This window comes from Sciurus vulgaris (genome assembly GCF_902686455.1).
Source record: "Sciurus vulgaris genome assembly, chromosome: 1".
Lineage (NCBI taxonomy): Eukaryota > Metazoa > Chordata > Mammalia > Rodentia > Sciuridae > Sciurus > Sciurus vulgaris.
The window spans coordinates 24102995-24117532 of NC_136461.1; the positions used below are offsets into that span (position 1 = coordinate 24102995).

The 14538-nt window shown below is 53.5% G+C and overlaps 2 protein-coding genes across 6 annotated transcripts in view; both read right to left on the bottom strand.

Annotated features, from left to right (window-relative positions):
- Positions 1–30: 30 nt before the first annotated feature.
- Positions 31–12436, bottom strand: A3GALT2 (alpha 1,3-galactosyltransferase 2). Its single transcript, XM_079130897.1, has 5 exons — positions 10644–12436; positions 3881–3964; positions 3627–3716; positions 3212–3349; positions 31–1348 (listed from the first exon to the last, which is right to left on the bottom strand). Exons 1-5 carry the CDS (start codon positions 10664–10666, stop codon positions 661–663), a joined length of 1023 nt encoding a protein of 340 aa, XP_078987023.1. The 5' UTR covers positions 10667–12436; the 3' UTR covers positions 31–660.
- A 513-nt stretch (positions 12437–12949) lies between these two features.
- Positions 12950–14538, bottom strand: part of PHC2 (polyhomeotic homolog 2) — a 112624-nt gene continuing 111035 nt past the window's right edge. For all 5 annotated transcript variants that reach the window (XM_079130809.1, XM_079130810.1, XM_079130811.1 and 2 more), the window contains one exon: positions 12950–14369. In XM_079130809.1, coding sequence (XP_078986935.1) covers positions 14215–14369 — 155 coding nt within the window. In that variant the 3' untranslated portion in view covers positions 12950–14214. The remainder of the gene's footprint in view (positions 14370–14538) is intronic.

The window sequence follows — 14538 nt, forward strand, 5'->3', positions numbered from 1 at the left end:
CCTGTAGAGGATGAAGAGTCAAATGCAGGTGTGCGTGAGGAAACTTACCTCCCAGATACTGTCCAAACAGCCCTCCAGCCCAAATGGGGAATTTTTTGTAGAATTTGATTATAGTAGAAAAAGCCCATAAGGACAATTTTGAAATAATTTATTATAATAATACTCAAATATGTAAAAACCATGCTTAAGAGCAGGAGAGGTAAAGAGGGAGAACCAGTGACCATGATACCTCCTGTTTGTCCCCCTGTGGCTCATTCTCAAAGTCAACTGGATTGAGGGTGGAGTGGGGGAGGGACACGAGTCCTGGCAGTCCCAACTGCTGATGCCACTGCACAGATCCTCAGGCTCTGGCGGTTATGTTCCCTCTTTGTGCCTCAATCTCCTTATTTAAAAAGGGGGAGGCGTGAGGTAGGGGTCAAACACCCCTTCGGGAGGCACCAGCTGAATTCAGTAAGGTCCGAGGTGTTTCGGTTGTGCTTCAGTCCACCGAAAGTGGACTGAAAGTGAGGGAAGGGCGCACAGGAGCAGGGCTGGGTCTCTTCATCCCACCTTTCTCTGTCCTCCAAAGTGTCATGCGGCTTCCAGAAAGAAGCCCAACTAATGGAGGGTCTCTCCCTCCTGTAACTCCTAGTCCACATCATCGGGTGCCAAAGGCTGGCGCTAGTCGCGCAGGATCGCGTACTCCTTGGGGGCAGAGAGCAGACGGGGGCAGTGAATCTCCGCCCGCCGGCCGATTTCCGGGCTCCAGCAGAACTCGGGCGACAGCACCTTGGCGGGCTTGTGCAGCCAGAAGAATTTGTTGAGGTGGCTCTCGTCGTGCCAGCGCGCCTCGAGGCCGCGTGCGCGGTCCTGCTCCTGGGCGCGCGCGCAGTGCCCGGTCAGCCCGCGCAGCGTGGCCACGCTACCCCCGAACAAGGCTGCGTGGTAGTAGAAGTCGCCTTCGCCCTGCGCCAGCGCGGCGGCTGAGCGCGAGTCGCGCTCGAAGGGCAGCAGCCACCGCGGCCAGTGGTAGTGCCAGGCGTGCAACTGTGCCACCGACTCTGCCAGCGCCTCGGGCCCAAAGGCGCTGCTGAAGTGCTGGTCCACGTCCATGCAGAACACGAAGTGCGCCTCTCGCCCCAGCCGCCCGCCTAGTGCCTCGTGCAGCGTGCGCATGCGTGCCATGGATACGTCCTGCCAGCGGCGTTCGCGCACCACGTGCTCCACACGCAGCTGACGGCCGGGGCCCAGCGCCACGCGGGGCACAGCAGCTGGCCGCTCGGTGAACACGTAGTACACCACGCGCTGGCCCACCATGAAGTGCTGCTCGGCCGACTCTAGGAAGCGCGCCAGGTACTTCTCCAGATACCTGCCGGTCGGGGCACCAAAGTCAACCTGGTTGGTTGTCCCACCTCACTCGCCATCCCCACCCGCATTCGTGCTTCCCAGTCTTGCCCACCCTGGTCCTGCAACTCCAGAATCCCCAAGCTTCCAAAATTCCAACCTTGGGAGGTGGGTTCAAGATGGTGCAGGTTGTCAGCACCATCTTCCCCTGAATATACTTTCCCCTGACTGCCCAGGTCTATAGGGTACCGGGGAAGTGATGCTGTGCTGGCCCTTGGAGGACTGACCGTGGTCGCCTCTTTAGTGCTCTGGGCCTTCAACGAAGAGGTGCCAGAACTTGGTGCTGCCATGAGTTGAGGAACCCAAGCTGGTGGCATGGAGACGCTCGGGCTGGTCGTCAGCCCTTGGTCTCCCAGTGGAGACTCAGACGTTTGGGAACTGTGAGGAGCCCTTCCTGCTGAGCCCTCCCTGAATTCCTGGTGCACAAAATCATTTGGGGCTGGAGTTGTAGCTCAGTGGTAGAGCGCTTGCCTATCAGGTGTGAGGCACTGGGTTTGATTCTCAGCATCGCGTACAAAAAACAAAGGTTCATCAACGAATTAAAAAAATAATAATATACTGTTTTAAGTCATTGAGCTTGTGGTAAATCCTCACACAACCAGAGTGCTTGGAATACTGGAAACTTTGTTATTACGAGATCTTAGGATACTAGAGTTTTAAAATGAAAGTAATAATATCTAATGTTTTTGAACATTTATCAAGTAGCACTTACAAGTCAATTTGCATTATCTCATTTAACGAGCTCTAATAAATCCCAGCTACTTGGAGCTACTTGGGAGGCTGAGGCAGACTAATTGGAAATTTCAGGTCAACTTCGGCAACTTGGTGAGACCCGGTCTCAAAATAAAATAAAAAGACCCAGGGATGTTGCTCAGTGGCAGAATGCCCCTGGGTTTAATCCACTGAGCTATGAACAAAACTCTAACAACTTAGAAAAGTTTACTTGACTGGTAAGTGGTACAGCCAGGATTTGAACCCAACTTGACATTGAAGCCTGTATCTTTGCTTGCACTTGCTCTGTTCCTGGTAGAACTGTGGGAACCTGGAATCAAAGATCTTTGAAACTTCAGCATTCGGGGTACTGGACTTACAGGGTCTTTGAACTCTGGTCCTCAGGATCCTGGAATTTTAGTTCTTCCTTGAGACTCCATACCTGGAGGCCTATCCATTGCCTGGCCTATCAATTCTTTGACCTTGTTTCCTGCAGTGATTCTGTCCTCCACCCTCATTCACCTATGTGTTCCTGTGGCCACTCCCTTGGCTTGGTCATCATTAGTGTCCCATCTTCAAAATTGCAAACTCACCCGTGCAACTGTGTGGGTTCCTCATTCTTCTGCCTCCCTTGCTCTGATTTACCCCCTTAGACAGTCTGCCTCACCAAGTCCTCTGATCTGGTGGTCCTGCACTTCTCAGTATGTCACCTCCCTCCTCACCCAGCTCAGATTCACTCCCTTGCAAACCCCCAGCCCCTCTCCCTCCGTCTGGCTTTCTTGGTGAGACCCGCCAGCTCTGTTCCTGTTTGCCCAGTTGCTCCTTCCCTCTTCCAACCTCTCACCTGGAAGACTCCACCATTTTCACACGAGAGACCCAGTGCCTCCAGGAGGACAGCCTTGCCCCTAAGCAGGTTCCTTCTGGCACATAGCTCTGAGGCCCTGGCTGGATGGGCTCCATTGTGTTGGTGTCCAGGATAGAGGGGAAGGGAGAGGATATTCCTGCATTCACCCTGGGAGTCTGGGACAAGGGTACAGCCTCCAGCTGCGCTTTGGGATCCACGGCCCACCCCTCCCACTCCCTGCTGGACAGCAGTGCTGCCCTCCCCAGAGCTTACCTGCCGACAGCAAAGACAGTCAGCCCAATGGTGAGGTTTTGTTGTCTAGCCTTTTTCTGGGCTATAACTGGGTTGAAGGTGCCATCCCAAATAATGGGGGCCCCCCAGGAGGTACACGTCAGGACTTCGGGCCGGGCCCTGGCCAGGGCAGGGATGGAGAGAGCTCTAGTCACTCACTCACTGGGTGCATGCTTACTGCCACCTCCCCTAGGGACCCAAGATGTATCAGACCAGTCCCTGCCCCTCTATTGAAACTGCCCCCAGACAGTTAAAGGACTGAGGAGTATGACCCAGGGGGTCCCCTGGGGTGGGTGCAGTGCCTGGCTCTGCTGGGGTGGGAGTTGAGAGGACAGGGACCTGGGACAGAAGTCTGTTTGTGGGCATTCACAGAGTGGGAGGGATGGCAGCTCCTTACCAGGGACGCAGGACACCTGTGAAGTTGTCTCTCAGCAGGAGCATTGTGGCTGAAGGGCAGACACCCATGGGGATGAAGACTTCCAGATGCCTAAGGGGTGGGGGCAGCAGGAAGTAGCATGTCACCTGAGCAGGAGGGAGGGCCCACAAGGACACTTGCCCAGGCCAAACTAGCCACCACCCTCCATCTCTCAACAAGGCACTTGGAAAAAGCCACTTTAATTGTAACCCTGGTGCTGGGGAAGGGACTTATACCTGACTTCAGGGAGCCAGTTCAGAAGGAGCAACCCTAAGAGGCCAAGTGCAAGCAGGATGAGCCAGAAGATTCTCTTCCTGGGTCTGGAAGGAAGGGGCATCAGCAGCTCATTTACACATGCACACACACAGACGCGCGTGCACATGCGCGCACACACATGCATGGTAGAAGTCATTTTGGTGAGTCTAATGCTTCATTTTATTTTTGTTTTATTTTGAGTAAGAATAATTCTGTTCACATGGTACAGACATTCCAAGGGATGAAAGAGAATATAACCCTGAAATTTTCCTTCTGGAAAATTTCCTTCTAGCTGCATGGAGACAGCCAGTGTGACTAGTTTCACATGTCTTTCCCGGGGATGGTCTGTGTGTACACAGGGACATGTGAATGTGGTACCAAGTACTCTCTCTTCGTCTTTCTTTTATTCCCCCCAGATGGCAGCACAGTAGATGTGCTGTTCTGCACTGTGCATTCCTTGCTAACCATCATGTCTTAGTTGTCCCACCTCAGTACTCAGAGAACGTCCCCACCCTTTTGTCCCGCTGCCTGATGTGTCATGGAGTGGAGATGGCCTCAGCTACCTAACCACAGCTCATCTGAGGAGCACTGAGTCTGAGCCTTTCCTCCAGACAGCCGTGGTGCAGGGTATGACCTTGGGCAGGCATGGAGGATGGTAGCATCAGGGCTTGGGGGGCGTGGCCTGGGTAGGGATGAGGATGGCCTTGGACAAGAGAGTAGGCCAGAAGAGACTACAAGATAATTTGTAGGGTGTTGGCTAAGAAGGAAGAGCTGTCTGGGACACAGAGATGAGTTGCTGGGTTACGGTCGGAGTCCACGTGCCTGGCAGCCCCAAGCCAGGCCGGGGAAAGAGTTCCGTCCACAGACCTTAGTGGCCCAATTTCTGGCTTAGGGGAGGTGCATTTGGAATTTGTCTATGGTAAATTCGGGAAGGGTCTCAAATGTTGAGAATCTTCTGGAGCCACATGGTAAGGAGCAGATGCTGGGGCCAGACCCTCTGGTTTGAATCCCAGCTCCACCACCTATTAATTGACTTCAGGCAAGGCCTGAAAGATTAGAACAAGGGACTCACCCACTGTAGTCACTCACTAAACTCAGCTGTCCACGATGACTCTTCCCAACCCACCCCCATCACCCGCAGGCAACCTCAGGCGCTGCTCCCTGCCCTATGCATCCTTCCAAACTTTGGCGCCCTTGCTCTTGCAAGAAGGCTGCCTGCCTCAGACCCTCCTGCCCCTGCCTGTTCTGCTGTCCCACTGCTTGAGAGGCACACCCAAGAGAGGCTCTGAGAACCGCTTTGCAGCATGTGTGTCCACCTGGCCAGCATCTTAGCAATGGCACCTCCTTCTACTCATCTGGCCCACCTGAAACCTGTGGCACCCGACCACTCTCTCTGCTGCACCCGCCATCTGCTGTCGGTCCCCAGGTTGGGTTGACTTGGCCTTCTTGACCTTGGTCCCCCCTGTGCCTCCACCCACTGCAACCTCCTCCATCCCCTACCCTGATCATCTGCACCAAGACCACTGCAGGAGCTCCCTTTCTGTTCCTGTCACTCCCTAAGCAGCCCCCAGAGCCGTCTTGTAAAACCTCAGCCTCCTGTGATAGTGCGTGTCTCACACAAACAGGTAAATCCTCAAAGAGATGCCTTCAGTAGGCAAACATATGGAAAATGTTCACCCCACTAGTAACCAAAGACATACAAATTAGAGCAAGGTGGTCGATTTTGCCTATAAAATGAACACTTTAAAAAACAGAGAGAATGAAAACAGCCAAGCTTCAGCACATGCTGAGGCAGGCTCTTTGGCTTGCTGGTGGGTGTGTGGGTTGTTAGGCCCTGTGGAAGTCTCCTTGGCCATAGGACTTGAACTCCTTGAGTGCTCATCCCCTTGGATTCAGTAACCCCCCAGTCACTGGGAATCCGTTCAAAGGAGAGAACCGTCAGTGCAGAAAAAAGTGTGCACTTCCAGACAGTCGTCGGTCCCTGTCCAGTCACGCTTTCCACACGCATGTGTGGGGCACAAGCATGACCTCAGGCACAGCGCTAGGTCAAGGACTTGGAGATGAGGGCACAGACCCCATGCTCAGTGTGGAGCCAGGTCGATGTGGATGCAGTGGGGGGTGGGGACTGAGAGGACGGGGGTGTGACCGGCTGGACTGTGCAGTGAATGCTGTGAGTTGGGCGCACACGGGGTGTGGAGGACAAGCAGGAGGGTAGCCCCTGAGCGCTGGCAGATAGCAAGGAAGTCAGGAGGCTTCCTGGAGGAGGTGACCTCTAAGCCAGGACCTGAAGAATTAGAAGTTATCCAGGCAAAGGAGGCAGTGAAGGGGAAGGGTTGACTGGGAGCCCGGAACACTGGTGAGGGGTGCGGGGGTGGGAGAGAGCTGGGTGGGACTGCAGGGCTGCGTGCATGTGAGAGCCTGGGCTGTGGAGGCCAGGCCGCCAGGGCCGCAGTGCAGGCTCAGGGCCTTGGGCTTCATCTTGAGGGCCATGGGGAGCCTGGAGGAGTATTTCCTCCAGGGAGTGCCACAGCCAGAGTTTTATTTGGAAAATAAAAATGTGTACTTAGTCTGAACCATCAAGCCTGGGCTGGGTGTGCTGGGAGGGAGGGAGGTGGAGGTGAGGGCGATGCGTGCCTGCTGTGGGAGCTGCTGGGGGCAGAGCAGGTGTGGGTGGCCAGATGGCGGAAGTGGGTGGTGAAGGTCTGTCAGGCAGGAGGAATGAGCGGTGCTTGGCCACTGTTTGCAGGGACAGGGCTGTCTGCCTTTCTGGTTGTGGGTAGGAGCCCAGAAGGCAGGCAGGCTCGGGAGAGTTCTGGGGTTCACAGTAAGGGCAGGGGTGCTGTTGGAGAGAGCACGCAGGGGGACTGAGCAGTGAGCGGGAGGTGCCGTGTGGGTGACTTCCCAGAGGCTGAGCTGTAAGCAGGAAGGACACAGGATAAAAACTGGAAGGGAACAGGACTGGCTCAGTGGAGGTGTTTATTTGACAAGAGGGAGGCCATCTGGCTGACGGCTGCCTAGAAAGCATCCCCAGGGACACGCACCATCTGAGCTGCCCAGGTGCCACTCAGGTTAACTTGAGACAGGCCCCAGTGTCTGGCTGGAGGGACTGGCTAAACAAACTTGTCATGGAGACCCTGCAGTCACACAGGAAAAGGCTACCTCAGAGCGGGAGAGGAAAAAAGAACATGAGAAAAGGGGGAAACTTTACTGTTTGCTTAATAGGACCACAGAAGTTATTTTCCCTGTCCAGTTGTCTGCAATGTACTCATGTTGCTTTAATAATGAAGAAAAATACAGGGTTGGCAATTTACAAGGAAGAAAAGTCATTGCTTCCTTCTGACCTCAGGATAAAGTCCACATCTCTCAGTGCTGCCTACCGAGCCTTCAAAATCTGACCCCTCCATTATGATATTTTACTCTTCCCCTTCCCTTCTTCCTACCTCAAGGCATGGACCACTCCACAGTGGACAGTCCGGGGATATTCTGTGGCATTGTTTGATAAAGCAAATGGATTTCAATAGCCTCAGTGTTCATCAGTATGGAACTGGATGGAAGAATTATACATATCTATTTAATGGAGGTCAACATGGCCCCTAAAAAGGATGAGGTTGACAATACATATGCAAAAGAGACCCTAATTTGTTAAGTGGAGAAGGAGTAACAGGACCCCAGGCGGAGGCAGATCTCCCTTCAGTGAGGGGAGGCGCAAGGCTGTGTGTCTGCGTGAACGTGGATACATGTGTGTATCCGTGTTCTGTAAACCTATAGGAAGAGTCTAGACAGAACAGCATGGGCCGATAGAAATCAAATGTGAGCTACATAGGTAATTTAAAATCTCATAGTAGCCACATTAAAAAAGTGAAAACAAACAGGTAAAATGACTTTGAACAGTATTTTATTGAACTGGACCATGTCCCCAACATCTTTTCAACATATATTCAATATAAAAATTGAGATATTTTCCAGACTTGCTTTATGCTGTGTCTAAATACTAAATCCAGTGTGTATTTCAGACTCACAGCACACTGTGGGGGCTCACTGGCCCGTGTGGCCTGTGGCTATTCTATATTGGACAGTGTGGATTTAGAGGAGACACACCAGCTGTTGGTGGTGGACTCAGAGTGGAGGGTGGAAGGGGCTCCACACCCCCACCTCCCACTTGACCTTGTACAATGAGCATTGCTCCTTCCATGGTGTGTCTACCATGCCATCTGGTTGCCTCCCATCAGGCTTTGCATGCCTGGAGCCTCTGCTGGGGCTGATCTGGGCATTGTGGGTGCAGTGACCTGAGGGCATTGGTGCCGCCTGAGACCTCCATTTGAGGATCTCACAGCATCTCAAATACATGCGGCCAAAAAGGAACCCTTGATTTTCCTTGGAAACCTGCTCCCCACTCTGTATTCTCCATCCTGACACATGACATCATGATCATTCTTCCTCTGCCCTACTTCTCACATGCCTTGGAGTCTCTCTCAGCACCTCCCATCTCCATATCCAGTTCTCCAGCAAGCATCTGGCCACCCCCACAGACACACTCAGTCCCTCCAGTGGCCTTCCCCTCTTCCCACTGCACTCCAGGCCATTGTACCCCACACCTGGACAACTCCCCTGGCCACCACACCAATGCCCCCACTGCTGCTCCTGCCCCCGACTCTGTTCTCCAGAATGATCTTTTAAAATGTTAACAAGAAGACACCCTCCTCTGGTCAAGGTCTTTGGATGAGGTCTCACTGCACTTGAATGAAATCCACACCCAGGACTCTGCCTTCCCCCCCAGTCTGTGCAGACCTCCCTATCACATCCCACCCTGACATTCCTGCACTTGCCCCCCATCATGCTGCCTGTCCCTGGGAGCTCAGTTACAGTCGTCTGCACTTCCTCCTGCACCACTGACTCCGACCCAGCACTGTTGCTGGACACAGGTGTCAGGTATCCTCTGGGCAGTGTGTCCCACAGACCCCTCCAGCTCGGCGCCTCTTCCGCTGCAGTCTGCGTTTCCCTGCAGCCTCTTCTTTCTGCGGTCTTGGGCCCTCTTCTCCCTTCCCTGATGGTGGCTTATGCACTGCGTTCCATCGCTTTCCTTCCTCCCTAGTGCCCAGGTTCCCCTCTGGTCTGCACCCAGTGTTCTCATGGGGACTCCTGTAACAGGAAGGCTGTGACAGGGGACTCCTTCGCCTTCCCCGCTTCCTAAGCAGGCCTTGGCTTTGTGTCCCCTCCTCCACCTGTCCAGACCACTTTCCCATCCGCTGCCGATCAGTCCGCAGGTCCTGGCTCCCTCCTTTATGAAGCCTTCCTCAACCCCCACACCCCCTCCCCCGGAGGCTCCTCTGGCCCTTGCCAACCCATGAGGGCAGAGCCTGCCCTGCTGGGCTGAGTGCCCCTCTTTAATCACACCTGGTAACTCTTGGCACCAAAGCCCAGAGCCTGCCTGACTTGGTGATATTAAATAATGAATAATTTGTTCAATAAATGAATGAATGGAGCAATGGCTGGGTGTTTTTTCTTCGTCCCTTCCCAAAACTGACTCTTACTTATTTGCTTTAAACTCCATTTTCTCCAGCATTAAGTCTGTACTCATTAATAATTCCAGACACTGCTAAGAGTTTCATGTACTGTCTTGTTGAAGTCAGACCACAATCCCTTGCAGGAGGAGCTAGGATTATCTCCACCTTGTGAGGAGACCAGAGCTCAGAAAAAGTTAAATCACTTGCTCAGCATCACATGATGGTGGGACTGAGCCTTGAGTTTAGGTCTGACTCCTGAGCAGGGCCTCTAATGGCATTTGGGCTCCTTGGGACAAGACCCCTGTACAACCTGAGCACCTCTCACAAGGGTGCCTGGCTCCTCCCAAGTGACCTGTGACCAGTGGCCAGTGTCTGTCCTGCAAGAAGCCTCCCCTTCCACACTCCACCTTCAGCCCCCTCTGGACTCCTGGAAGGCTGACTGCAGCTGTGCTTTTCTGGCTTCTGGAAGCCTGAGTTGTGGTACTGGCAGCTGGCAAATTTGGCCGTGCTACAGGGGTAGGAAATGGCAGGAACTGGCCACTCTGTCCTTATCTGCTTTCCTGACCCTGTTAGCCAGCCCCTAGCCCCACCCAACCAGGGTAGGACAAGCCAAAGTTTATCTTATACTGGTCTCCAGGGTAGCCAGGCAGAGCTGGTCCTCAGTGGACCAGGCAAGCTCAAATGGTCAGGTGAGGGCGAGTGCTGGGACCCAAGCCTGTGATAGGGACCCACCAGCTCCACCCACTTTTCCTGTGCCCCAGTCTGGAGCCCCCACCCTGTAGCTGCCTGCCTGACTCACTCCTCCACATTCCTTGGTCAAATATCTTCAAAAGGACCTGTCTGGCCCAGTTCCATTGGCGAAGGTGGTCCCTCAAGCCCCACCCATGCTTGCTCCCTCTCCTCCCTTTCAGGATCAGCCATTATTCCTCAAAGAGGAACAAGTTCCTAGTCCTGGTCAGTCAGGCCCAGTGGGGACAGAGAACCTCCCGGGCCTTTGCTCTCTATCTCACCGAGAAGAGAAGAGGCACCCAGCTCTTGACCAGGTACACAATCTCCTGGGATGCAGTCCCCCTATCCCCCCCCGTCCATGGAATGGCTGTGTGAGTCACCTTTTCCCCAGACCTGGGGCTCAGATGGTTCTCGGCCAGCTGGCAGGTGCCTCTCCCTCGACTGTTCTGACCACCAGATTGCGCCTCTTATAGGTCGGCTGTCCCACCCTCCCCAGCCGTTCTCCACTTACCTGAGTCCCTCCTTGAGAGCCATAGAAAGAAGCCAGTAGGATAGCCTGTAACGAACTTTCTCAGCTCAGAGCTAGGGAAGAAATGACCTTTTCCCGGTGACAGGGACAAACCAGCTCCTTCCTGCCCCTAGCTTCAGGAGCCACACCCACAGAAGCAATCAGAGATGGACTGCCCAAGAGGGACCTGCTTGGGGTGGGGCGTATGGGAGGAAGCTGGCTCCAGGGTGGGGTGGGGGCTGGCAACCCCCAGGGGCCAATCACCTGCAAGAGGGTGGATCTGAGTAAGGCCAGCTCTGGTTGGCCAGAGACTGAGCTATTTGTACAGATTTCCTTTACCTCCCCAGGGGTCTCAAGCCCTCTTCCTAGTCTTGTTCCTCAGTGGCCAGGATCCGGATATGGTATTCCCACCCATTCTCACCCTGGAAAGCCTGGTTCTGCAGAGCCCCAGCTAGAGCTGAGGTACTGGGAATGGTGACCTTAAGCAATTCACTTCTCAGGAAAGTGGGATACATTCGCCCAACACTCAGGCGTGTGAGATAAGATCAGCGCCATGGAACAGTTCTGTGAAATTCATACTAGCTGTTTTCAAAAGTGCAAGTTGTGTTCCATCAGAGGTCCTGGAAGTTAGTTTGGTGGATTGCGATCAAGATTTTGGAAGTTTGAACAGGAATATTGAAACAGTCTCAGAATGTACAGTGTGCATTCTGATAGGTAGTTACCATTGCATGAAATTTTGGTTCTATTTTAAGCATACGTCCATGGTTGGGAAATATTCTTTTAAACTGAAGGTCAAGATCAAAGGTCAGCAAACTTCTGTGTAAAGTGTAAGCCTCAGAAGCAAATATGGTTTTAAAGATGCACCCTTTGAACCTGCAACAGGTTCCCACACTTCAGTAATTAACATGCACCAATAAAAGTTAAAAAAGGATTGCATATATATACATGCATCACCCTTATTTACTCACTGAGAACATGTTTTTAGAATAAAGTACAAGGGCTGGGAAGATAGCTCAGTTGGCAGAGTGCTTGCCTTGCAAGCACAAGGCCCTGGGTTCAATCCCCAGCACCACAGAACAAAACAAAACAAACGAATTCTGAGCCTAAAAAACAAAACCCCAACAACCTTACAGTAGTGAAGAAAACATGTTTAGTTGTGCAAGTCAAATCCCGCCGTCACCATATTCTCTAAAGTAGTGGTTTTCATCCCCTCTTTTCATTACACACTAACAGCAAATGGGAGTGGGGCCTGGTTTTCATTTTGTCCCATAAAGGGAAAATCAAGGTCCAGAAGCAGAGACCTGCTTAGAGGGCTACTGGCTGCAGTGCACCTGCGCACATGGCCCACATGCCTAAGTTCAGAGGACAGAGGGGCAGGAGGCTTCCTTGCTTTGGGTCCCCAGGACTCTCCACCCAGGCAATCACCAAGCCTCCCTGAATTCTCTTGCTTCCGAATGCGTTCCCTACTCCGGGACACTAAGCTTTCCAGGCCCTAGTCCCGCTGGATCCCAACCAATCAGTTTGTCTCTCCTCCTCTTCCAGCTGGTAGTTACACTTTAACAGGCTCTCCAGAGAGGAGTCACAGACAGGGAGGGTAGAGGTTCTTAAAAGTTACTGTGACTAATCTCATTCAATATAGGTGGGGCTGAGCCTCAAAACCCACATTCCTAACAAGACACCTTCAGGAAAACCCCAGTCCAGGGGAAGGAGCACTGAGGCAGGAGTCTCCTTACTGCCCCTGTCCACATCTGAGGACAGATTCCTTTCTAGATGGCCAACCCCAGCCACTGCTGGCTGCTTACTCCTCACTTGCTTAAGCAGCGTGGACCCACTCAGCTGCACATGCAAGTCATGTTCTGTGCCCTCACGCATATGGCCTGGTCTCAAACGTCCTTCCTCCTACTTTAGGTAAGGCTTAAGGGTCACCTCCTCTGTACTAATCATAAAAAGACTCGGAGGGTGCTGAGTCAACCAGAGGTATGGACACAGCAGCGCCCTCCAAGGCCATCTGCTGAAGGGTGAAGTCTGGGTGTTCCAGATGCTGCTGGAAGTTTCCCAGTGGGAACTGCAGGTAGTGGGGCTCAGAGATGAAGGGGCTTCTGGACCCTCAAGCCCTAAGGGACGCCATGTGAACTGGGACTAGAAGCACCCTCAAATGATCTGGGGTTCCAGCCAAGCGTGAAGGATACACTGTTCAGTTGAAGTGGATGTCCCTCCCTCGACCCAGGGTCCATTCCTTTTCCTTTTGGGTGAAAAGTAGCCATTTGCCCTGAGACTGGAATCCCCAGGGGAGAAAGGCACAGAAGAGGCAGATTTTGCAGATTTATTTTTAAAAAACAAAAAGGTTAAAAAAAGTCCTTCATTTCCAACCTTGCCTGGGGGTGTGGGTGGGGAATAGAACAAATTGAGGCGCCCACCCCTTTCTGGGAAGAGTCCAACTCTTCCCCCAGGAGCCTGCAAAGACAGGGCAAGTCAGAGGCAGGTCCTCACCCTTCCTGCCCTGCCTCCTCCTCAGGTAGCTGTAACTGCTGCTAGGAAGTGTTATAAGCAAAGAAGTGTGGGAGCCGGAGGTCAAAGTCTGCCTTCCGCATACCGACAGCGACTGGCTGCTCTCTCCCTGCTTAGTTCTCTGGGCCCCCACTCGAGCTCCCACGGTGGGCAGGTAGGCAGACCAAGAGGCTCGGCCTGGCTTGGGCGATGTGCCCAGCCCACCGGCAGTTTCCTTAATGCTGTTTGTGAGGCAGCAGGGCAGTCAGGGGATGTCACAGTGTGGGGAGGGGCTTTAGAGACCTCTCTACTCCTCTAGAGGGGGACTCTACTCTCCACCTCGTTCTGGAGTCACCTCTCCCTAGAGGCTGCCCTTCTCTTCTATTCCCCATCCTCAGGCGGAGTGGAGTCCAGGACAAAGCACTAAGTGGCCGTTTGCTACAAAACACCTGGAAATGCCAGAGGGCAGCTGTGGACTGTCAGTCAGTCCAGGCTCCCACAGTCACACAGTCACACACACAGCATTAAGGCGTCTATGCCAGCAGGCATGGCAAACTGGGCCCAGCTTCTCTCTCTCCACCTGCACCGGGTATAGGGAAGCCCCTGGCTGCTGCCGAAACAGGCTGAAGGGGGAGAAGCTGGCAACGGAAGGTTAACCAGGCCTGGAGAAGGAAGTGGAGGAAGGAAGGCAAGGGCGCTCCAGGCCTCGCTCCAGGCCTGCCGGCCGCCCTTGGAAGGAACCCAACTTAGGTTGGGGAGCCCTGACCATAAACCCCCTGGAAAATGGGGGACAGAGAGAGGGGAAGAGAGTGGGGCTAGAGTACTGGGACTTTGGAAGAAGCCAGTGCTATCAATATTTACAAGCATAAAGCCCCATCTTCTGTGCCACCTACCTCTCTGCCCCTCCCACAGAAATGAAAGGCCCCTGAGAGCCATCGAGGAGGTGCCCAGACCTCCTCACCAGCCATGCCCCTAGGGAGGCCCCTTTCCTCCAACTGGCCCCATTTCTGGGGCCCTCAAGGAATGTCTGTCTGGCTCTGCTCAGGTGGGAGGACCCCTGGCCAGGATCCTGGCTACCCAGCCAGCCCTAGGAGTCCTTGAGCATGCTGATGCGGGCGTAGATTTTCAGGGCGGGACCCAGCTTGATGTTCATGGCGCTCATCAGATGGTCCTCCTTGAGCAGCAGCAGAGCTTGCCCATCGATTTCCTGGGCACGGAATTCCTCTGCTATCTCCTGGCAGCCTGAGGGGACACCACCAAAAACAGTGTTGGTTAATGGCCTAGGTCCACTCATGGCAGCCACTGTACTTTAGAGACCTTTTCTCCTTCAACACTCACAGCCACATGCTAAGGATGGGGTTGCTATTCTTGAAGCCTGAGAGGCTAAGTGACTGATCCGAGGTGACCATGA